This window comes from Squalius cephalus, assembly GCF_949319135.1.
Source record: "Squalius cephalus genome assembly, chromosome: 20".
In the NCBI taxonomy this organism is placed as follows: domain Eukaryota; kingdom Metazoa; phylum Chordata; class Actinopteri; order Cypriniformes; family Leuciscidae; genus Squalius; species Squalius cephalus.
In genome coordinates, this window is record NC_137141.1 from 18876550 (window position 1) to 18901424 (window position 24875).

General features: G+C 36.6%; 2 protein-coding genes across 2 annotated transcripts; one reads left to right on the forward strand and one right to left on the reverse strand.

Annotated features, from left to right (window-relative positions):
* Positions 1 to 786: 786 nt before the first annotated feature.
* crip3 (cysteine-rich protein 3) lies at positions 787 to 17194 on the forward strand. Its single transcript, XM_079852658.1, has 7 exons — positions 787 to 1062; positions 5308 to 5402; positions 8806 to 8863; positions 13203 to 13343; positions 15432 to 15506; positions 16253 to 16347; positions 16622 to 17194. Exons 1-7 carry the CDS (start codon positions 1020 to 1022, stop codon positions 16754 to 16756), a joined length of 642 nt encoding a protein of 213 aa, XP_079708784.1. The 5' UTR covers positions 787 to 1019; the 3' UTR covers positions 16757 to 17194.
* Positions 17195 to 17319: 125 nt separating this feature from the next.
* On the reverse strand, positions 17320 to 24875 carry LOC307147724 (solute carrier family 22 member 7-like; the record flags this gene model as incomplete). The annotated part of the gene is made up of 10 exons (XM_079852656.1): positions 17320 to 17417; positions 17694 to 17900; positions 18617 to 18725; positions 19395 to 19609; positions 21507 to 21613; positions 21726 to 21849; positions 22358 to 22526; positions 22622 to 22776; positions 22891 to 22994; positions 24495 to 24875. 10 exons carry the CDS (start codon positions 24873 to 24875, stop codon positions 17339 to 17341), a joined length of 1650 nt encoding a protein of 549 aa, XP_079708782.1. The 3' UTR covers positions 17320 to 17338.

Below are 24875 nucleotides of genomic sequence, written 5' to 3' on the forward strand. Positions count from 1 at the left end.
CGTATCAAGACAGCACAGATGAATAGGGTAAAGTAAACATTTTAATAGATATTACCATACTTCCCCAGTTGGTTAATCACATTTCATTAAAACAAATGCTTTATTTTACAAGTTTTATGAAATGTTATGTTTAAATGATGCACTATCTAATTAAATATGCACTATTTTGCATATATTTCCATAACAGAAATCTGACCAGAAGATAAAGCCAGGTTCAAAATCTTGTTTAATTTTAAGTTGTTAAAAATCTTTTCAAATGAAAAGCTCTGCCAGTCCTATCAGTGCTGTTTTGATTTAAAACACCAGGAGGCAGTATGAAACCTTATCGAGATGATGAAAGTAGAATTTTTAAAAACCACATTTCCTTAGAAATACCCCCTTTAAGACCCTTTAAGATTTTTTTTTCAAGAATATTTCGTTTTTTCATTTTTTGAGACACAAAACTCTTCTGTTTTTAATGAAAACCCCAGCAATTCATACGACAAAAAAAACCCAACAGACTTATAACACCTTTTGATTTTTTGACAATAAACTAGTCGGGAATAAATAAAAAAAACGGGAAGGTTTGATGATGGGTAGCTTTGTACGTTTTTGTTTTGATTGTTGAGTAAGAAACATTCCTCATTGGTCAAGCCGGAGGCGTGGCGTAACGGTGCCACGCAGCTCTAGGCGAAACAACGGATCTTACTATGGCGAAGGTCATGAATATTAATGAGGTCAAGTTAAACGTTGCTTGGTAACCTTGGAGCGTTCAGTCACGTTTCCTAATTAATATTTACAAGTCTTCCTTCTCCATAGTAGGATTAGCTAACTTTCAGTCAATCAGTTTACTGGTCGAACGTCACACAATTCATTCATTATTCATGAGAAAAGCACGGAGGCTCTTTAAAGTTAAATAAACGCCGCGGCGCGACTTGTGTTGCAGTTGCACACAGTGTGCAGAGGCGCTGAGAGACAGGCAGGCAACGAACCGAGACGAACAGACCCGAACCTGCGTGGCAAAAAGATTCTTCTAGAGAATGACGTCCATTTGTCCAAGATGCGATAAGACTGTGTTTTTCGGTGAGAGTTTTCCTCTAGAATGATCACTTAGCAGAAATCTAAGCCAAGTTCATTTCATTGTTATCATATCATTGGACTGGACTAATTGACTCAAATTGCAGGGCATTTAAATTATGTTCTGAAAGGTCAAAGGTTTTTTTTTTTTTTTCTTTAAAGGAATAAACTTCTGCAAATCTTGGCAGAGTTAGGCTACATAACAAGTGTTTGGAAAGTGTATTTGTTGTTTTTGGAGTCATTGGGTTATATGCAGTGGGATTTGAACACTTATGTTTTCTTTTGGGGATATTGAAGACCTCATATCCAGTTTAATAGTTCCAAATATTTCATGGTGTAACGTTAGCATTACATCGGATAGATACTTTATGGTGTGTGCGTGTGTGTGTTTAAATGCTTTATAACGAATTATGTTTTATAAGTAGCCTGCTTCATTATTGTTCTTCGTCTGTTTGGGATTAATGTGAATAAATGCAATGTATTTCCATATACTAATATTCTTACCTTTTAGCCTTCACATCAGTACTTCAGCCCCAAACAAAAGTGTTTGGTGTTCCTGTCCTTGAGAAACATTCTGAAAAGTAGGCTATGTGTCTGCTTTGTAAACGGTTAAGTTAATCTGTCTAGTAGTTTTAACTGGGTCTGAGGAAAAGATGTAGGGTAAAATAATAGGTTAATTTCAAAATTGTTATTATGAATTTTCTCACATACGGCATAGGGATATATGGGACCCCAAACTGTCAGTCTCAAGAAGAAGAAGTCTAATCTTGCAGCCTGTGCAGAACTAAGTATTTTTATTAGTAGGTCAAGCACAAGTGACCCAGACGCTCCCACAACCGCATTGGAGGATGTTCTCTAGTCTGTCCCGTTTTTGTCACGTTATATGCTCCTGTTTAGTATTCTGTCCCGGAATCCAGTAGCCACAGGGTTAGTAAATGCTTTAGCCCATGAAAAGAGAATTGGGTGACAGTGTTACGTAAGAATTTGGCAAGGGACTCTTGGAACAAAGTGAGAGGATCTGTTGTGCTACTGTTGCAGGTTAGCGGATGGAGTAACGGTCTTTCTGGCTGTGCTGAAGAGGAGATGTTAGCTTGATGATTTGATATCCCCATTGAGCCTAGACTTCTGAAAATGTCTGACTCGGTGTGCTCTCTGTTTGACCTGACTAGTTTTGTGTGATGGAATGTGTGTGTGAGAAAGACAGACCTTAGGAATGTTGGCTGGTTAGTGTGTGAGGTTCTGGGATGGTGGGTTTAGTCCCCCATATGCACAATGCACAATGTCAACCTGGCAAATGTTTTTTTGTACCATATTATAGCTCTTTCGCGTGGTATTTTATCACTACAATCTTAAAAATGACAGTGGTTTTCACAGCGATGCCATAGAAGAACCATTTTTGTTTCCCCAAATAACCTTTCAGTCAACAGTTCCTAAAAAAACGTTTTTCTTAGTGTGAAGAACATTCTAAATCTTAAAGGTATAGGATAGGTTGCAGCAGTCATGTGGTACAAGTCAGAGCTTTGAAGTCGTTTACATTCATTATTATTGTAATGTTATGTGCTTTGAGAGATGGGGTAATTTAACGCCGTCTCTCATGACACTTTCCAGACTCTGCTCTGGCTATGCGCATTCATGTGTTATGGAGAAGTAAAGCATTTTCTGTAAAGCTGCTTTGAAACGATACGTGTTGTTAAAAGCACTCTACAAATTAATGTGAATTGAATTGAAGGGAGGGTGGGATCTTATGCATTCAAAGCTAGCTTGCTATTGCTAGCCTCTCTGAAATTGCCTATCCTTCCTCAAAGAACCTTTTTCCACTGTAAATAAACTTTTGTGGAATTGAGAGGTTCAATGGGTGTTGAAAGGTTCTTCATTGAACCATCAATGCCAATATAGAACCTTTTTTTTTAAGAGTGAAAATCTAAAATCTAAAAGTACTTTTATTTTCATTTTTTTGTGTGGAATGTTGACGTGTGTCTTTCTCTAAATCACTTGTATTTCTCATTCCTGTGCTCCAAAGTCCATGGTTGTTTACTGTGTATTTGCTCATAGCAAACTATTGATTTTTTTTTTTTTTTTTCGTAGTTATGTTAAATTCAGGAGCTGATAGACAAATGAGAGAACACAGGCAAGCAGTTTTGTGCAATGGAAGTTGTAAAACATTACTAAAGAAGGCTGAAAATCAGCATACACTACCATTCAGAAGTTTGGGGTCCTTAAGAGGCTGCATTTATATAAACAAAAATACAGTAAAAACAGTAATATTGTGAAATAATACTACAATTTTAAATAACTGTTTCAATTGGAATACTTTTTAAAATATTATTTATTCCTCTGATGGCAATGCTGAATTTTCATCAGCCATTTCTCTAGTCACATGATCCTTCAGAAATCATTCTAATATGCTGATTTTGCTGCTCAAGAAACATTTATTATTACTATGAATGTTGAAAATAGCTGTGCTGCTTAATATTTTTGTGAAACCATTTTTTAAAGATTAATTAATAAATAGAAAGTTTAAAAGAACATTTAAAGTATTAATTAAAAAAAAAATCTTACTGACCCCAAACATTTAAATGGTAGTGTTTCTTTTGAAATATCAGTGAAATGCTTGTTCAATTGATTATGCACTATAACTGCTTGTGAAGATCAGAAGGTCAGAGATAAGATGCACTTTTCAACATCCTCTTGATAGGAGCAGATCTGACTCAGCAGGGTTTGCGTTGTAACAGGATCTCCCTTTGGAGCTTTTTTTCAGATGGTCCAGTTTGTTCTTCCTCTCCTTTGATGCTGCATTTTCAGCTGCACACACACACACACACACACACACACACACACACACACACACACACACACACACACACACACACACACACACACACACACACACACACACACACACACACACACACACACACACACACACATACATACATACACACATACAGACCCCACCCATTAGAATTAGTATTTTGTGTGGAAAGTCTTTCTCAGAGCTCTTGTAAGTACTGTTTATAGATATCTCGACAGATATAAATGCACAAACACACACACAATTGTAGTTGTTGTGTTAAGCTGTATTTCAGCATTTGCCGAGCTGGGCACACCTGAAAAGAACTATGAATTTACAGTAACAGTAATTATAAAAGTTATATAAATAAAGATTTTAAAGTCCCGCTTTAGTCAATAATTGTATCCTTTAAAACTCACCTTTGATCACCAAAATGAAAAAAAAAAAGAATCCGTCATGCCTTGAATGTACCTCTACACACTTGCCTCGTTTAGTATACGTGGTTCTATGATTATGCAAATTAGCCCCGCCTCCACTCACTCTCACCAGCTCAGAGATCCACTCGTTGACGTGATTGGTTACAGTTTGTGACATCAGAAACACCAGTGATTTCAAACCGCGTTTATGAGTTTTAAGGAGAAAATACTCAGCAATGGTGATGACTTATGAATATGCACATGGTTTGTCTTAAAGCATATTAAAAACACCTGATTGACATATAAAAAACGTTAAAAGCTTGATTTTTACCACACCGGAACTTTAAGTACACTACCATTCAAAAGTTTGGGGTCAGAAGATATTTTTTATTTTATGTTTTTGAAAGATTTCTCTTATGCTCACTTGGCTGCTTTTATTTGATAAAAAATAGAGTAAATAGTTAAATTGTGAAATATTTGTACAATTTAAAAATAACTTTATATTTTAATTAATTATTTAATTAATCCCTTCTAATATGCTGATTTGGTGCTCAAGAAACATTTCTTATTATCAATGTTGTAAAAAGTTTCCGCTTAATATATTTGCAGAAACCGTGATCAATTTATTTTTTAGATAAATAAAAGTTTTATTTGAAATCTGTCTTTACTGTCACTTTTGAATGCAATTTTGCTGAATTAACTTTTTTTTTTTTCATTAAATCTTACTGACCCTAATCTTTTGAATTGTAGTGTATATGGCTGATTTGTAAAAAAAATTTTTTTTTAGGCTTTTGAATATTGACATATAGTCAGGTCCACTTAGCAGTGTTTTTGACCAAGAACTACTCACTTAGAAAGAACAATGTCATTTGACTGAGCTGTAATGTGGCCAAACATAGAAATGTATCACTACAGGATAATTGTGATCTTATTAATTGTGTGTAATTTAGAGATACATCACTGCAGTTAAAGCTGTCACCCTCAGTTATATATACGGTATTACACACTGATCAGATAACGCATTACACTCTCTCCCTGTTCTAGCTGAGAAAGTGAGCTCTCTGGGGAAAAACTGGCACCGCTTCTGTCTGAAATGTGAACGATGTAGTAAGATTCTGTCTCCTGGAGGCCATGCGGAGGTAAGCAGAACTAAAGCTGATACTGCTGGCTGAGATGCCATTAAAGGGTTAGTTCACCCAAAAATGAATATTCTGTCAGTACATTAATTACTCACCCTCATGTTATTCCAACCCTGTAAGACTTTCGTTGATCTTCGTAACACAAATTAAGATATTTTTTATGAAATCTAAGAGCTGTCTTACTTCTTCATAGGCTTCTATGTAATTTCATTCTGCCGGCCCAGAAAAGTTAGTAAAAACATCGTTAAAATAGTCCAAGTGACTACAGTGTCTCAACCTTAAGTTTATCAAGTGACAAGAATACTTTTTGTGTGCGAAAACCCCCCAAAATAATGACTTTATTCAACTATTCATTTTCTTCTGTGTGGGCCTCTGACGTGAGTTCACGAGAGAGCCACGATGCATGCGCGAAAACTGAGAAGATGACGCAGATGGGTCTCGATGTAGGGTTTAAAATGGTTCTAAAGTGAGCATTTCCTGGATGTCCGAATCGTGAGAAACCAATGAGAAAACATAAAAGTGCCTTACCAGTGCCACAAAATGAATGGCTTACCTTTCACACTTTCCATCAAATGATCATGAGCGGCATCTTCTCAATTCTCGCTCATGCATCGTGGCGTTCACGTCAGAGGCCCACACGGGAGAAAATTAATAGTTGAATAAAGTCGTTGCGCACAAAAAGTATTCTCGTAGCTTGATAAACTTAAAACTGTAGTCACTTGGAGTATTTTAACGATGTTTAACTAACTTTCTTTCTTTCTTTCTTTCTTTCTTTCTTTCTTTCTTTCTTTCTTTTCTTCTTTCCTTCCTTCCTTCGTTCCTTCTCCTTTGATCAGACAGCACAGACATGATCCCTGATGACAGATAAATGGGATTCTGGATGTCCTACTTCTTGGTCTGTATGTATGTTGGTCTGTAGAGTTTCAGGCTTGCACATCCTCAATGTCATAGTTTAGCAGGAGATCACACAACCGACTTTTAAAGCTCAAGCCATTGGGTTGACACTGATTCTAGGTCATCCATGCCCTTGCCTATTTCAGTGCACCTCACTGCACTTTCTTCTTCCTTTCTTCTTTTTTCTCTCCTTCTTATTGTCCTGACATGTTCGATGGTCTTGTCTGATACATTAGAAGACATTTTCTAGTTCAGTGATCTGAGTTGTCTTTTGTCCCTGTTTGGGTTAAATGATTGTTCACATCCATTCCTCTGTAAGTCTACACTCCACCCGTAGACTTGTCACTCATCAAGAGTAGAAGTTTATGGAGGAATTGAAAGTCCTACAATGACTTTAAGCACAGATAATCAGTATTTATAGTAACCTCATTGGATCTGTCTGGAATGCTCTCTGACTGTCAGGGAGAGATTACAATTACATTCACTATTAAAATTGAATGGAAAAAATGTAGCATGTTTGTTTTCTTGAAACGGTTACATAAAACCGTTCCCATACTCATTTGAACCCTAAACATCAAAATAGCAAAGAACGAAAGGATAAGGTATAAATATCCTCAGTACTCCTTACTAAAAGCATTTGATTTTGCTTTATTCTGTAATTTTTTTACAGTATGAACAGAAAAGAGTTTGACAGACACAGCGGGATGAAGAATGACTGACTGTGTTAACAGGAAGCGAAACAAATTCTTTTAGTCTTGGGCTTTACTACTACTTGCCTCTTACAGGAAATGTAAATCATAATATTCTTAACCGCATGAAATTCATGGAGAAATGGCAGTAATCTGTCATTTTCAAATGCATGTTCAGTCCGGTACAGCTGCTACATTTCAAATAACTTTACTGAACTTGTAGGTATCTGTAAGCCTATGCACTTTCTCTCCCACACAGTGTTACTGTGGGTTTTTACCAGAACTATTACAAGGACAATGTAGGGACAAAGATAGTGTTCATTCAAACCAGAAAACAATCGTCTGCTTTTCTGCTTCTCTTCCTTTCTTCCTTCTCCCTCCTTCTCTCTCTCATTACGCTCACGCTTGCACGCACACAAACACAACAGTCACATACAGCTTTAGTTTAATTATAAGGTGAGTTTGGACTGAAGGAAGTTTTTTTTTCTTTTGCTTTTTCATTTGTGTTGATAAAAATGGATGGACAAACAGCTCTTCATTGTCTCACCGAAAGATATATTTAGTCTCGTTACTCTTCTATTAAAGTTACTGTTTCCCCTTCTTTTGAGAACTGTGTGCTCTTTTTTTTTGTTTCCCCTTCTTTTGAGAACTGTGTGTGCTCTTTTTCTCTTATTGTGTTCAAAACAGCAGGAGGTTGTGTTGTTGGTGTTCACTCTCTGCAGGTGTCGACTGCCTTTTTTTTTCTAACTCTATTCTTTGGGAAATGGCTCTCAGTGGGAACGCAAACTGTATTTTTAGCTTGTCACAACAGAGACACTGAGTTAGATGTTGCTTTTAATATAATATATAAAATATATTAAAAAATGCCTGATTAAGATGGTAAGATAAGAATAAATGAGTAAATATCTGTTTGTTCAGTTTAGCATGTTATTTTGGATTTAATGTTTTGAGCACACGCACTAAAACACTTGCACACTAAAATAGAGGTGTGTGTGTGTGTGTGTGTGTGTGTGTGTGCGTGTGTGTACTTGTACAACTATCTTTGTGAGGACCAGTTTGAGTTTTAGACCATTGGAGTGAGAACAAAGAGAGTAAAGTGAGTACATTTTGGCCGGTCCTCACTTTCTGAGACCCCTTTAAAGGCCTGTTTGAGGGTCAAGACTTTTTTTTAGGAATAAGGTTATAATTAGGTTAAGGGTATACCTATAAGTTTAGGGTTCGGGTTAGGCACTTAGTTGTGATGGGTAAGGTTAGAGTAAGCGGCTAGAGATTGCATTGCGTCAATGAATGTCCTCATAAAGATAGATGTACAAGAGTGTGTGTGTGTGTGTGTGTGTGTGGGTGTGGGTGTGGGTGTGTGTGTGTGTGTAAGGAGGCTTGAATTTCACTCTTGATTTGAGCCTGACTGGGTCTTTTTATGCAGTCTGGGAGGAGCAGGAAGGAACAGAAGGATAAACAATGACCTCTAATGAATCCAGCACGACACAAGCCTCTTTCTCTCTTTCATTCTGTCTCCCACACACACTTCTGAAAATATTACCTTGCTTGAAAATTTAGGTTTTAGTAGAAGAGTGTCTAGCACAAATTTTAATTTAATTTACAAATACACGTTTTTATAGAAAAAAAAAAATTATTATTGGTAGTGAACTAAATATGTGTAAGCACTCTGCAATTAGAATATTTTTATCATTTTAGTTTTAGTATGGTTTATTGATGTGATTTAAAAAAAACTATACATTTGTACAGTGGGAAATTTAGCAGATGAAGTAAAACAAAGTTAAAATGGACTAATAAAGATATTCTCTCTTTTTCTCTATCAGCACGATGGATTGCCTTACTGTCATAAACCCTGCTATGGAACTCTCTTTGGACCAAAAGGTATGTACAATAAATTGTATGGTATGGAGTTTGTAAGGTGTTTTGTGCGTACGTGTAAAAATTTGACATTTAATTGGAAATATAGTGCATTTTCATCTTCATACAAAGCTATGTAAGAATTTACGTGCTAACAGGTATTTAATGCGTATTTGGATTTTTTGTTCTAGCTGCTCTCTGTATCCATGTACAGGAAATAAAGGTTTGAATCAGGGCTCATTTAGAGACATCTGACTCTCGGTGACTTTTTTAGAATAACCTTCCAACCAAAGACCATTCACTCACCACTAGAAACCTTATCGTTCGTGTGTGTGTGAGAGGGAGAGAGAGAGAACACAGAGAAGAGAGAGAGAGAGAGAGAACAGAGAGAGAGAGAGAGAGAGAGAACACAGAGAAGAGAGAGAGAGAGAGAGAACAGAGAGAGAGAGAGAGAGAGAGAGAGAGAGAGAGAGAACAGAGGGGTCATTTTTTTTACCCTCATGTCAGCAGAGGTTGACCAGCTTTTTTGGTACTTTTTCTCCCTTTTGGAGCTGAACATCACTTGAAGAGATCCTTAAAAATATCATAAAGTCTTACAGGTTTGCAACAACAGGAGTTAATGATGATTCAGTTTTGTTTTGTTTTTTGGGTGAATTATCATTTAAAGTCCCCATGAAATCAAAATTGAAGTTTTTTGGCTTTTAGTATGAATAAGCTGTTGTCTATAAGCTAATGTGCTCCAAAACAATGACAAAATTAGCATTTAGTAGATATACAGTGGGGAGAACAAGTACTTGATACACTGCCGATTTTGCAGGTTTTCCTACTTACAAAGCATGTAGAGGTCTGTAATTTTTCATAGGTACACTTCAACTGTGAGTGACGGAATCTAAAACAAAAATCCAGAAAATCACATTGTATGATTTTTACATAATTAATTTGCATTTTATTGCATGACATAAGTATTTGATCACCTACCAACCAGTAAGAATTCCGGCTTTTTCTTGAAGAAGCTCTCCTGTTCTCCACTCATTACCTGTATTAACTGTACCTGTTTGAACTCGTTACCTATATAAAAGACACCTGTCCACACACTCAATCAAACAGACTCCAACCTCTCCACAGTGGCCAAGACCAGAGAGCTGTGTAACGACATCAGGGATAAAATTGTAGACCTGCACAAGGCTGGGATGGGCTACAGGACAATAGGCAAGCAGGTTGGTGAGAAGGCAACAACTGTTGGCGCAATTATTAGAAAATGGAAGAAGTTCAAGATGATGGTCAATCTCCCTCGGTCTGGGGCACCATGCAAGATCTCACCTTGTGGGGCATCAATGATCATGAGGAAGGTGAGGGATCAGCCCAGAACTACACGGCAGGACCTGGTCAATGACCTGAAGAGAGCTGGGACCACAGTCTCAAAGAAAACCATTAGTAACACACTACGCCGTCATGGATTAAAATCCTGCAGCGCACGCAAGGTCCCCCTGCTCAAGCCAGCGCATGTCCAGGCCCATCTGAAGTTTGCCAATGACCATCTGGATGATCCAGAGGAGGAATGGGAGAAGGTCATGTGGTCTGATGAGACAAAAATAGAGCTTTTTGGTCTAAACTCCACTCACCGTGTTTGGAGGAAGAAGAAGGATGAGTACAACCCCAAGAACACCATCCCAACCGTGAAGCATGGAGGTGGAAACATCATTCTTTGGGGATGCTTTTCTGCAAAGGGGACAGGACGACTGCACCGTATTGAGGGGAGGATGGATGGGGCCATGTATCGTGAGATCTTGGCCAACAACCTCCTTCCCTCAGTAAGAGCATTGAAGATGGGTCGTGGCTGGGTCTTCCAGCATGACAATGACCAGAAACACACAGCCAGGGCAACTAAGGAGTGGCTCCGCAAGAAGCATCTCAAGGTCCTCGAGTGGCCTAGCCAGTCTCCAGACCTGAACCCAATAGAAAATCTTTGGAGGGAGCTGAAAGTCCGTATTGCCCAGCGACAGCCCCGAAACCTGAAGGATCTGGAGAAGGTCTGTCTGGAGGAGTGGGCCAAAATCCCTGCTGCAGTGTGTGCAAACCTGGTCAAGAACTACAGGAAACGTATGATCTCTGTAATTGCAAACAAAGGTTTATGTACCAAATATTAAGTTCTGCTTTTCTGATGTATCAAATACTTATGTCATGCAATAAAATGCAAATTAATTACTTAAAAATCATACAATGTGATTTTCTGGATTTTTGTTTTAGATTCCGTCTCTCACAGTTGAAGAGTACCTATGATAAAAATTGCAGACTTCTACATGCTTTGTAAGTGGGAAAACCTGCAAAATCGGCAGTGTATCAAATACTTGTTCTCCCCACTGTAAACATTCAAAACTTACTGTCTCTCACTTCGTTATGTCCCACCCTGTCTTCCTGTTTCAGTGGAAATTACGTCAACAAATTGAATAATGCTGCGCGTTTCAAGGCACTTCAGTGGGCCTTTCAAGGGGCCGTTTACACAACTCCATTTCAACTAAAAACTGAAAACTTTGTATGCATTTTGGCCGTTCATTTACACGACAATGGTGTTTTGGGCTTTTGAAAACGGGTTTCAAAGTGCAAGTTTTTGAAAACAATACCGTTATCACCTCCATGTAAACTATAAAAACGTGAATATGTGAAACGATGACGTCATGCGCATGCTTATTACGTGTTCAGTCTATAGGCGCGTAATGTCTCTTTACAAAGTGACATCACCAACAACTGGCCTGTTTTTAGTCATTTTTGTGGATCCATGTGAACACGGATCGTTTTGACTACGTTGTCACCTGTATGCAAAAATCGCGTTCTGTTTTTAGTACATTGTTTTTAGTACAAGCAACTAAATCTCGAACCTCCGGATAATCACCCATTTTAAAAAGACCCCGAACAAAGGAGAGTCTGCTGGCAAAAAGAGAACGCAACTGAGCTCGTAATAAAGCATCAATGAATCAACATTGGCTTGGCTTTAGGAGATAGCGAGAACTGAGGGATTTGAATTGTTGTAAAAGTGATGTGAAGATTTTATTACTGAACAAGTGAGTAAGGCATTTTATTGAATGAATACATTGCCATGTGTACAGTAGCTCTCTAACAGAGTTCATTGTAAAGCATTATCTATTTTGAAGGGTAATTTCATTATGGTTGTTGTAGCGCTGTGTCAAGTCATCTTTATCCAAATAGCCTAGCGCTTTTTACAGTACAGATTGTTTTAAAACAGCTTTACAGTGATGACAGGAAAATAATCAACAAAGTTTATTTCGGCTGTACAGCAGCTCTAGAAGAAAATGGTGTCATTGTCCAGCTTAAGTAAGTTCAGTATTGATTAATTTAAGTTGTAAAAGTCATTAGTTATTAATTTAGTTTATTTATCTATTCAGCAGCTCTTAAGAAAACAGTGATGTCATCATCCAGCTCAGTTCAGTTCTCATACAGTGGTGTCAATGAAGTCAGATCAATAATATTGTTGAATATCAAGTGTCCCCAACTAAGCAAGCCATAAGCAACAGTTGCAAGGAACCCAAACTCAGGTGACAGAATGGATAAAAAAAACCTTGGGAGAAACCAGGCTCAGTCGGGGGGCCAGTTCTCCTCTGGCCAACAAACGAACAGTGTATGAAGCTGTGCTGGAATTTATTTTCAAGGAAGTACCGTGTCTATTAATGGGTGTAGCTACTGTAGCGTCTTCAGCTATTCAGCTTGAGATCCTTTCCATCCAAACTGGTTATATCTCTTAAGCTCAGTAGTGAATGTTTTATGAGCAGTTGAATAATCTCGCTCTCTCTCTTTTTAGAGAAAGAACCATATTCAGCTGTAGTCACACTGAGCCAAAGCACAACCAAAACAATGTTCTTCTGCAAAAAGCATGCAGTTTTGTTTTTTAACGATAGAGGGCCAAAAGTTGCATATTGTACTTTTTGTGTGTGTGTGTGTGATTGGTAGGTTTAGGGGTCGGGTTAGTGTAAGGGGACAGAATATACAGTTTGGACCGTATAAAACCATTACATCTATGGGGAGTCCCCACAAATAAAGTGAACCTGCCTGTGCGTATGTGTGTGCGTGTGCGTGCGCATTCGGTAAGATGCTAGGTTTTATTTTTATAGCTTGTTAATGCACATCCAGACTTTAGAATAAGCTTGTTTCAGTTTGTATTATACTATCCAAGTGAGTGTGTAATTCGGAAGAGATACATTTTATCAGGATCTGAACAGGTTATTTTTGGCTTTTGGCAAATGCTATCTGCATTAGGAGAGTCTGAACACTTAGATATGAGCTTTATCAACCAAACACTCACTCACACAGTAATGGAATGGTATTCACTGCTCTGTCTTCTCTTTGGTAGGTGTAAATATCGGAGGGGCGGGGTCTTACATATATGACACGCCTCCTCAAACACCGGTTGACAAATCATTTAACAGCTCTCCAGACGGAGCACCCACCACACCTTGGACCAACTCACAGATCAACTATAATCAACCCAAAGGTAATTTAGACACTACTGTTCAAAAGTTTTAAGTCATTAATACATTATTATTATTATTTTCTTTTTTTTATTAATATCTTTATTCCATAAGGATGCATTCAATTAATCAAATGTGCGGTAAAGACATTTATAACACTACAGAAAATATCTATTTCAAATTAATACTGTTATTTAGAAAATTCTATACATCAAAGAATCCTGAACTGGGATCTCAATGGCCACGTACACACTGCAGCTAAATTTGGCTGTCAACTCACCTGTGAGTGCTTAATCCTCTTCTGTACACGCACAGTTCAGTATTTTACGGGAGTGACAACCAACCACATTCTACATTCGAATGAACTCCCAAAAAATGCTGGTAGTCACAAACTCAAAACTTCTACTCTGTGTGTACAGAACTGAACTGAACAACTAGTTGGTAATGACGTATTTTAACATGCAATGAATGTTTCTCTTTATGTGCAGTGCGAGAAATCACAGGGAAAGCAGTACGAGCCTTGACTTATTCATGTTCCAGATCTAGAAAAACAGCAAAGAACAAGACAAAATAGACAAAATAAATCCAAATCCAAATGCTAAAATTGAGACAGAATATTTAATAACTGTTTTGCTTATTTGCTTGGAAAGGCTGAGTGCTTAGTGTTGCCATTTCCACTTATTATAAGTGTTGTTAGGCTTACTGTTTAAGCTTTGCTCATAAAGTGAACAAGTTGACTCCTCCATCGACTGTGCTTTAGTTAAAATTGCTGAACATAACAATTCTTTAAGTAATGGCTGCTGCATAATCAGCTTTTTTAAAAGCTGCATCACAAACACACTTTTAAGCAAAAATATTACAAAAAGTTTATTGATGTCTCTGAAAAAAGGTTAGAATAAAAGAGAAACATAAAAAAATTAACTTTGTGAGATCAATTGCGAAAAACAGTCGTTCTTTTAAATTTATATCTCATTGTCATTATTATATCTCACAAGTTTTGTTGTTTTATTATGTGTATAAATTTTGTAATCATTTATTCCTTGTTTCCCTTTTGCAGTTTTTATTTTTTATTCTTTTACACTGAGGCTGAAATGGTTTCTATAATATACTGTCAAAAATTAAAACAAGTATTTGAACACTTTTCGGTTGTCAAACGTTAGTGTAATATGTCCTTACTTAATGTGGCTACTCTGCTAGAACACCTGTTGAACTTGAGGGAAACTAATTTGTACATCTACTAAAATCTCTTGACATTAATTGGTAAAAGTGAGGAAAAGTTATTTCTGAGAAAAGTTTGAGCATAATTTGACTGTAAATGCCACTTGGTTTGATATTTTGTCTTGTAATGAAATGACATTCAGACATGGTTAAGTGTGATTTAAGTGTCCAAATGTGTCCATATGCTATTTTTAGCCAATGCATATATATAGACACGCTCTTTCTTCCAAGCTGCATTGTTCCACACATTCCTTTTATATATTAACACTTCCTCAGAACTTTTTAACAACACACACACACACACACACACACACACACACACACACACACACACACACACACACACACACACAGATTCCCACACTGAGTGGGAGATAGAAATACTTAAATGTGTGTGTTGTAATGGAGGGGTGGGAGGATTGTTTTCTGAAGTGACCCCCTTGGGATTTTATGCAGTGGAATTTTAATGGCTTTAGTTGATTGGCTTCTTTCCTGAAATATTTCCCCTTAATAGGTGTTTTCCGACAGGCGGGACGTTGCAGGAATGTAAGGGGAGGGTTTTAAGGACTGCTGTGGAAACGTCTGGAGAAATGTCTCAGAATGTAACGTGTTTCCTGTGAGCCAAGCGCCATGGGTTCACTTTGTTAAATATAACACAGGAGAAGACATTAGGATCTGAAACTGGTAACAGTCTGTCATCTTTGATGTGAGACAGAAGTGTTGATTTAAAGATCCTTATCAAATCTAGATCATACAGAACAGATTTGGATCTGGCATTCAAAAGCAACAAACCAGTCCTCCAAAGAAAAATGTTAACATACGCAAAGATACGAAAATAAAAGTTTAAACAAGTATGTATACAGAACCATAAAGTGTTTGCTTTTCGTTTGTAGCTTCCAATGCTCCTACACGCATGTTTGCTGGAGAAACTTATTCGTGTCCCGGCTGTGGAAAGGCAGTTTATTTCGGTGAGTCCAGTGAATCAAAACTATGACTTTTCAGACATTTGAGAACTTTCAGGAATGTCTGTGGTGTGTGTGAGTGTTTGCGAGTGAGTGAGTGAGTGAGTGTGTACCTGGTATTCCCTACGTTACGGGGACCAAATGTCCCCACAAGAATAGTAATACCAGTACTTGTTGGTCCCCATGAGGAAAACAGCTTATAAATCATAATACAAAATTAAATATTCTAAAAATGTAAAAATGTTTTCTGTGATAGGTAGGTTTAGGTTTAGCGTTAGGGTGTAGAATATACAGTTTTGCACAGTATGAAAATCATTGTCTAGGGAAAGTCTCCATAAAAGATGGAAACGTGTGTGTGTGTGTGTGTGTGTGTGGTTTTGTGCTTCTGTGGTAGATCCTGTACGTGTGCAAGCATTCTGTCTGACCATTCTTTGGTCTATTTAAAAGGGAACATAGGCAATATTTTTTGTCTCAAACAAAATTACACTTACAAATTTTATTTAAAATTATATATATATATTTTTTTTATTACATTTATTTTATATATCAAATTATATATTTGAAATAAATTAATGTATATTTAAAATAAAAAAATATTACAAATTGTAAATAATTTTTTTAAATATTTTTTTCTTTGTTATAAAATATACATATCTTATTTAGTTTTTAATGTATAATTATTAAAAACAGTGCTGTGATAGATTGATATGATGTCATTTGTGTTGTGGTGATGTCATGGTCTAATGCTGCAGCTGAGAAGGTGATGTCACTGGGTCGCAACTGGCACAGGCCTTGCCTTCGCTGTGTGAGGTGCAAGAAAACACTGACCCCTGGTGGTCATGCAGAGGTACTCATAAACGCATTGTTCAGCCTACTGCTTCTATTAAAAGTGTTTAAAGTTTATATTATTTCATATTAAATTCATATTCAAAATTAAAATAGTAGCTAACACTGGAATGCAACTCAAAGTTATGTGATCAATAGTTGAGTTCTTCTTTATATATAATGTTGATAAGTGATATATTGTGTAATATTTGTAGAATATTTACCATAATGATTACTTCATTATTAATTCGGACTCCCTAATAATAATACTCTATTATTTTCTCTATTTTCTGCAGCATGAGGGCAGCCCGTACTGCCATGTGCCCTGCTATGGGTACCTTTTTGGACCAAAAGGTGTGAACATTGGAAAGGTGGGCTGTTACATATACGAGAAAGAAAATGCAGAGAATGAAATGCCAAGTGAGCATTAAGTCATAACGAAAAAGCTCTTTTTTTAATTTGGTACTGAAGTGTTTTTTTTTTTTTTTTTACATTAATAAAATTGTAAAGTGTAAAGGTTCATTTGATATATGCAAATGTCATTGCATATGCATGTATTCTAATTGATAATCAGAAATGGCCACTGGCATCTTAAAAATTAATTCATAGTCAACAGTCCCCACTCAAACACACACACTCTCTCTCTCTCTCTCTCTCTCTCTCTCTCTCTCTCTCTCTCTCTCTCTCTCTCTCTCTCTCTCTCTCTCTCTCTCTCTCTCTCTCTTTGTGTCAACACAGATTCACAATTTCAGTGTATTCATTCACAACTCCATTTAATCTCATTTAGGAAATCTCTAATTATTACATGGCACTGGAGAAATTTGTAAATCTTATAAAAAAAAATATTTGTAACTAATAAAAACTATTTTAAAAGAACTTTAGAGTTGTTCTTTCATTTTTTTTTTTTTTTAATCTGAACATGACACTTGTTCCTGGAATCCGAACATGACACTAAGCAACAGAACATCAGTCTGTATTATAAATTTGGTAAAAGGATTGAAAGTACACAAATCTCAGTGGTCTTCAGTGGGTTCTTTCATTTTCATTTTCTCCACGTCTTCCTGCTTTCCATGATGTTTAATGAGATTTTTCCTATTCAATATGATAAAAACACATGATTAATTTGGTTAATGAACACAACTTCAACTTTCCTTTTATGTTTCCTTTTAGTGTGTTTTTAATAGAGATTAAATGTACCTATATTGATCCCAATATTCAAGCTAATTCTCCTCTAAGCTAAAATAATCTTAAAATAATTTAGTGGTTTGTGTTTTACATGCTTGACTCGACAGAGTTACTCAAATGTTCAGCAGTGTGTTAAATACAAGTCTTCTATAGCTGCAAAACAAAATATAGGTTATGACTCACCCAGTACCCTCGACATCCTCTATAGTCTCGGGTAGACACCTGCCTCGTGTCTCGGGTAACTGCCAAGCCACCAGACAAGCGACGAATGCCACAGAACACAGGATGGTCTGAGAGAAGTGACCCCAGAAACTGTCCAATAGCAGGACTAGAGGAGCCACAGACACACCCAGACGGGCCAGGAACGAGTTATAGCCCATCCCATTTTGCCTATAGGACCCAATCAAATAAATTCTTTGTTTATATTCTATGCATTGACATACATTTTGCACTTTGCGGTCAAAAGTTTGGAATAATATATATATATATATATATATATTTTATGTTGTTTAAAGAAGTCTCTTATGCTCACCAAGGTTGCATTTATTTACTTAAAAATAAAAACAGTAATATTCCGAAATAGTATTACAATTTTAAAGAACTTTTTATATTTTAATATATTTAAAAATACAATTTGTCCCTGTGTTGGCAAAGCTCAAGAAACATTTCTTATTACTATCAATGTTGAAAACCGTTGTGCTGTTTAATATTTTTTTTATACAGTACCATTTAAAAATTTCGGGTAAGAAAGATTTAAAAAAAAAAAAATCTCTACTTTATTCAGTTCTGATCAAAAATGACAGTAAAGACATTTATAATGTTACAAAATTTCTATTTCAAATAAATACTGTTCTTTTAAATTTTATTACAGAAATTAAGTAGCGGAAACTGTTTTCAACATTGTTAATAATGAGAACCATTATTAAAAGGTAAAAAGAGTATCAATATAAACAATGCAAAATAAAGTAGTGCAGTTATATTTATATCAAATAATGCAAATATAATTTAATTTTAGATAATAATAGCCTAATAATAATAGTAATATAACAATTAAGTAATTTAAAGATTTTAGTGTAAAATACACCTTTAATCATATGTTCTGTTACCTGAGAACAGTGGGGTAAAGCTCCGAGCTGTATAATACAATTGTAGAAAAAGCAGCAACCGCGAAACCTTTACCCAGTACTGCCACCACAGTACGACCAATCCACTGATCTGAGTGTGAAAGAGATGAAATTGAGCACAGTGTGTGTGACTGAATAAATAAATGTCTAGTGGCTAGTTTCCCTAATGAGTTCAAGTTGTCCAGCGCTTATGCCGTTTCTACAGTGTCCATTGAACAATTACAGTGTGTTCTTAGACTACACAGTTATCTAATCGACTGAGCAGCGTACCATGATCGGGATTTTTAAGTGCCTGTCATTTAATCACATGTACATACTGTACAACTGACTGCTGAAATTGCTGATTTATTCAGGAACGAAACAAGGTAATGTCTTTATGAGAGAGGTTAATAGACGCTGATTCATCGGCACGATAGCCTCATGGGCAGCGCCGACATATAGCGTCGTTGTCCCCCCCCCCCCCCCCCCCCCCCCCCCCAAAAAAAATCTTTAAAAACGCTGATTCATTCAGGAACAAAACACCACTATGCTCGTACTTTGCAACGTTTTACTTTGGCTTTGTTTTGAACAGTTTTTGTTGGCGGAGCAAAAAACAAGGTAATGTCAATATAGTGTCTAAAATGTAGGCCTAATACAGACTTAACATCTTGTTTATTCATCTGTTGCATAAAAGCAGTCGTGCTGTTTTAGATATGTGAGAACAACAGGACTCTTGCTCGTGTGATATTGTGCAATCATGGGTTGGTTTTGCTAGTCTCACCTTTGGGTATGAATATGTTGATCATAAGACTGATTCCAGCCAATAGATGAGCTCCTGCTTCAGTTTTACGTCTGCCAATCTTCTCCAGCAGGTAATATACGATCAGTTTAGATGGAACCTCAATGGCTCCATACACAAACTGAGTGAGGTACATATTTAGTCCAAAGCCAGTGATGTTGAGGCTTATACCATAGGTTATAGTGGCAACACAAAACCTGCAAGAGGTGAAAAGTCATTAAAGATAATTTATTATTCAAACAATAAAGTCTGTCCATGTTCTCTAATCTAGTGCGGCTGAAGGCTAATAGAGTTCAACAGCCAGGTTCCAGAAGTAAAAATCCCTTTAATTTTTTATTTTCATTTTTTTAAACAGAGAAATGGATTTTAAACAATTACTTATCAACTGCTAAAGGGTTAGTTCACCAAAAAATGAAAAGTATCCCATAATTTACTCAGCCTCAAGCCATCCTAGGTGTATATGGCTTTCTTCTTTCAGCCAAACACAATCGGAGTTATATTAAAAAATATTCTGGCTCTTCCAAGCTTTATAATGGGAGTGAATGGTACCTTAGATTTTGAAGCCCAAAAAAGCGCATCTATCCATCATAAAAGTAATCCATAAAGTAATCCATACGGCTCCGGGGGGTTAATAAAGGCCTTCTGAAGCAAAGCAATGCATTTTTATAACTTTATAAACTATAATCACTGGCTTCCAGTAACGGCTACGCAAGTCGAGTTCCAGCAGAAGAGTGACCTCTGACCCGACGCATGACGTAGGATGTAGGAGTAGCGTAAGCTTAGGTGAGAGTAGACGCCTCTTGCGGTTCAAACAAATAGGGCTGGGCAACAAAAAAACTCAAAACTGAGCTCAAGCTCCTCTTCTCTTACATCGAAATCATTAATCAACATTTCATTCTAATTCATGACAGGTGTTTTGTTTTGCTCTATCCTCTGCGCTTCATCAATACGTCATGCGTCGGGTCAGAGGTCACTCTTCCGCCAGAACTAGACTCGTGTACAGTCGTTTCCAAAAGTCAGTGATTATAGTTTATAAAGTTATAAATATTGATTATAGAATACTTTTATGATGGATGGATGTGCTTTTTTTGGGCTTCAAAAATTAAGGTAGGCCTACCATTCACTCCCATTATAAAGCATGGAAGAGCCAGGATATTTTTAATATGACTCTGAATGTGTTTGGCTGAAAGAATAAAGTCATATACAAGGATGGCTTGAGGATGAGTAAATTACGGGATAATTTTTGGGTGAACTACCCTATTAAAGACAGACTTTCTGTGAACAACCTGGTTGTTAATTGATGGTATATGCTTTCACTGAAGTCATCAACCCGCTTTATTTGAACTTACTTTATCTGGTGAGAAGGATCAAAAACTGTTATATTTCTCCATCATTTTTAATTGGATTATATAATTTGCAATGCTTCTTGCAATTGTATTTTTTCCCTCATTAAAGCCGTTAAGTACACTGTCTTGGACCTTTTTGTCCAATTTTCAAATACTTTTTTCCCCCTTAAAATCAATGTTTTTAATGTTGTGATTCACCTCTTAGCTGGTTGGTTTGGTACATGTCTTATACCTCTTTAATGAAAACATTAAAAAAAAAAAAAAAACTATGGAAAAAATGAATGGGAAAAATACTTCCAGAACCAAGACTGCTGAAAAAGTGGGCGGGCACTCTATAAAGTTAGCACATGCTCATTAGAGGATTCACTAGGCTTTATGTCGAACGTCACATGCGCAAATACAGGAAAACAAATCTCATCGCATCAGCTTGTCTGAGAAAGTGTTAATGGCGGATTCTATGGGCTTTTAAGGTAATCAGCTAACCTAGTTATTTTCATTGTTGGTGTTTTCTTCAATTTCAATATCCAAATTTTAGTGAGAAGAAGAAATATATATATATATATATATTTAACATTTAGATATCAATCTGCATATGGGATGGAAATCTGTTATGCTCATCTTTGCTCACTTATTTGAAGGCATTTTGAGTAAAACAGCTCTCTATATTTAATAAAGCACACAAACGAATGGAAGCGATGCTATTGATTTACAGAATTCGGAAGTTAGTTGTGCAAAACCAGTTACACACCAAATGGTTCCTGTGAGCATAGCCAGTCTCCTTATCTTAGGGGTTCTGACAAGGTCCAGGTATGAATAATTTTTCTTTCCTTGATCTGTTATTATGATAGAGAGAGCCTATAGAAGAAAGACAGAGCTATAGTTAGCCTACTGACAGACAGTTGTTTTAAAGTGACCATTTGTCAATCCAGCATGTACTGTAAAATCGAAAATATATATTTTCTCTCACCTCAGGTTTGATTCTTGAGATAACTTCCTCCTTGCGATTCATGACAGCACATTTATGAAGATAAAAATGAGCTCTTTCTGCCTTCCCATTGGCTATCAGCCACCGAGCCGACTCTGGAACCCACCTAGATAAGAAACATTTGCTCTATAAAACATAGGGGTCGTTCAGACAGAATGCATTTTTGCATTACACTCCTCTGCTTTTTCATAGTTTTCTAAGTAAACATGCACTATACTAGAGAGACGTGTTTGACACGGCATTCTAAAAACGTGGCACTCAAGTTAAATGTTCATCTTTTAAAAAACGATGCTGCGTCCGAAAGCGCAAACTAAGTAGGTACTACATTTGGTTTGAAATGTACTTAGCAACCGTTAAAAAAGTGTGTTCTATAGGATAAATGTGTGTAGTAGGAATGAAATTCAGATGTGAAATTCATGTGATCTATGGCGTGAGTTGCATTGCTTCACTGCCATTCATAAATCACCCCCGTGGCCTCATGGGATTGTAAAGTCTCCAGTGGCATGCGCACTTCAGAATCTGGATACTTGGACACAGGGCATGTCTTTAGACGTAGGCTGTACTGACTAAATTGTGCTTTAAATTAGACAGAAAGAATATGTAAGGCCCATTACCACCAGAGGACTGTGCACAGTAGTAAAGGTGAAGTGACGGCCACTGTCAGCCATCTCCAGTCTCTGATACAGTACGCAATAAGAGACAATGAGGTGCTCCCAAAAGCCCATGCCATACTGTCAATTATACATACTAGTCTCCTGTGCTGAATGTCCACCCACTCCACATCTGGAGAAAGACACGTATAAACGATAAGGCCCTTTTCCTTTGTTTTCTTTCAATCATAATCTGAGGCATTGAGACTGAGAGAGAGAGGTTCTTACTGAGTACGGATGAGACGATAACGATGCCAGTGATGGTGAATCCACTAAAGAATCTCAGCACTGCAAACATGATGAAGGAGGAAGAAAAGACGCTGGCCAATGCAAAAGCCATTCCTGATATATACGACACCAGCAGCATTGGCTTACGCCCAAACCTACATGCCAAACAGAGTATGTTTTTTATACAGAGCATTTCATGCTTTTGGCTGTGTTCATAAAATGTACATCATTTATTATAATACACAGTTCTATTTTTAACGAAACATCACCTGTCACTCATGCCTCCATAAAAAGCTGCTCCAAACATCACTCCAACGAAGAAGATGGTGGCCACAGCTTTATTCAGACCTCTGTTATCACATACTAGATCCCACTGTGAAATGAAGAGAGATGGGAAATAACTTTTCTTAAACAGTAACTGTTGTGATGAACTGCTTCATGAACTAAAAGACTAAAAGACTGAAAACTAAATGTAGATGTGCATGAACCTGCAACCATTCATTTGTCACGTTACCCCTCAAATTCCCCAACTAACAGATTCATTTATTTATTTATTGGTTGGATGTCAAGGGCAGTGGAAAAAACTTAAAGGTAAGAATGTGCAAATGACTGAAAAACTATTGCTATTATTATATATATTTTTTTTTATTGTACTTGCACATGCAGAATTCCTAGCCAATAATTACCTACTACTGACTTGCTTGAGTTAATTTTATGTTAAATTTTATTTGATTTTGCTCAATTTAGACACAATGTATTTGAGTAGAGTTTATAGTGTCTTTTAATAGTAAGACAATGTCTCTCTCTTCACAGTATTCATACAATAAATATTGTTTTGTAAAGAATTAGCATACAGCATTTATGCTTCCACACTAAAAGTGGTCACTCATATATACCTAATCTTCAGACCAGGTCTGCAAAACTGCTTGCACATTATATGGTTTACACTCAGGTTGCAATTGTAAAACATTTTTTTTTTTTTTTTGCAAAATGCTAAACACAGTTCTCTACATTAGACACATTATTCTAAACTAACAGCTCTTGTGTTTCATTTGGAAAACACTGCCATTCAAATGCCACATTCATATTCCTCATATTACCTACACCTAATGATCGTGTAAAAAAAAAATATAAATTATATATATATATATATATATATATATATATATATATATATATATATATATATATATATATATATATATATACACATTATTTGTTTATTTGGAAAGAAATTATTTTTACCCCCCAGTAAGTTCATCAATTGTGCATGCATACTGTATATACAGTGTATTTGTGCACATACATGTAAGTATAAGTGCTATGACAAACTCATGCACACTGAACAAGCAAAAGACACGAGAGTAGTGTTTTACATTTTTCACATCTGCGTAGTTTGCCGTGTATGTGGCTAATCATTTAATGGTTTGTGTGTAGAGTTACTGTACTACACAAAAAAAAAAAAAAAAAAAAACATTTTTTAAAAGAGTAAAAACAGTTATGTATTAATTGTTTGCTTCTGCAAGAGTTTAGAGTTTAGAGAAAAGGAGCCATAGTTTGAAAAATTGTGTAAGCAATTTTTTTTAAAACTGCATTAACATTTGTTAATGTCAGTAAAAAAGACAATCGTTCGTTGTTTGTTCATGCTACTTCACAGTGCATTAACTAGAATGAAATGAACAAGCTTAAATGAACATCAGGTTATAAATGCTGTGAAAGTATTGTTCATTGTTAGTTCATGTTAACTAATGTAGTTAACTCTAATGTAAACATTATAAAGTGTTACCCCTCAAATGATTTGAGTTAACTCGTTGGATTTGTCAGTATACAGGCACGTTTGTGAAGTGCAGCACCTTCTTCATTGAAATCTCACCTGTGTGGCGAGAGTGCTGATGAATGTGCTGTTGTCATACTCCCATCCATTCTGACACTCCACTACAGGACGTTCTGTGCTGCTGGAGGAGTTTGCCAACAGGTGGAACTGAGGATAAGAAAACATGAGACAAGAAGCAGGAGTCCCATCTTCCTGTGCTGGAATACTGGCAGCAAGTTTCTGCTCCCGACTCAAATTCCAAAAAATTCCCTCAGCATCCAGAGAGCTAATGTCACAATGGTGAGACGGGATGGCGGCGATAAAGTTGCTTAGTAGAAAGTGGCACGGTATAGTGAATCGTCCTACAAAACTGATGCAAATAATCATCTTCTGGAACCTGCCGAAGCCATTGATCTCCGTAATTAGATCATCAAACTTCAT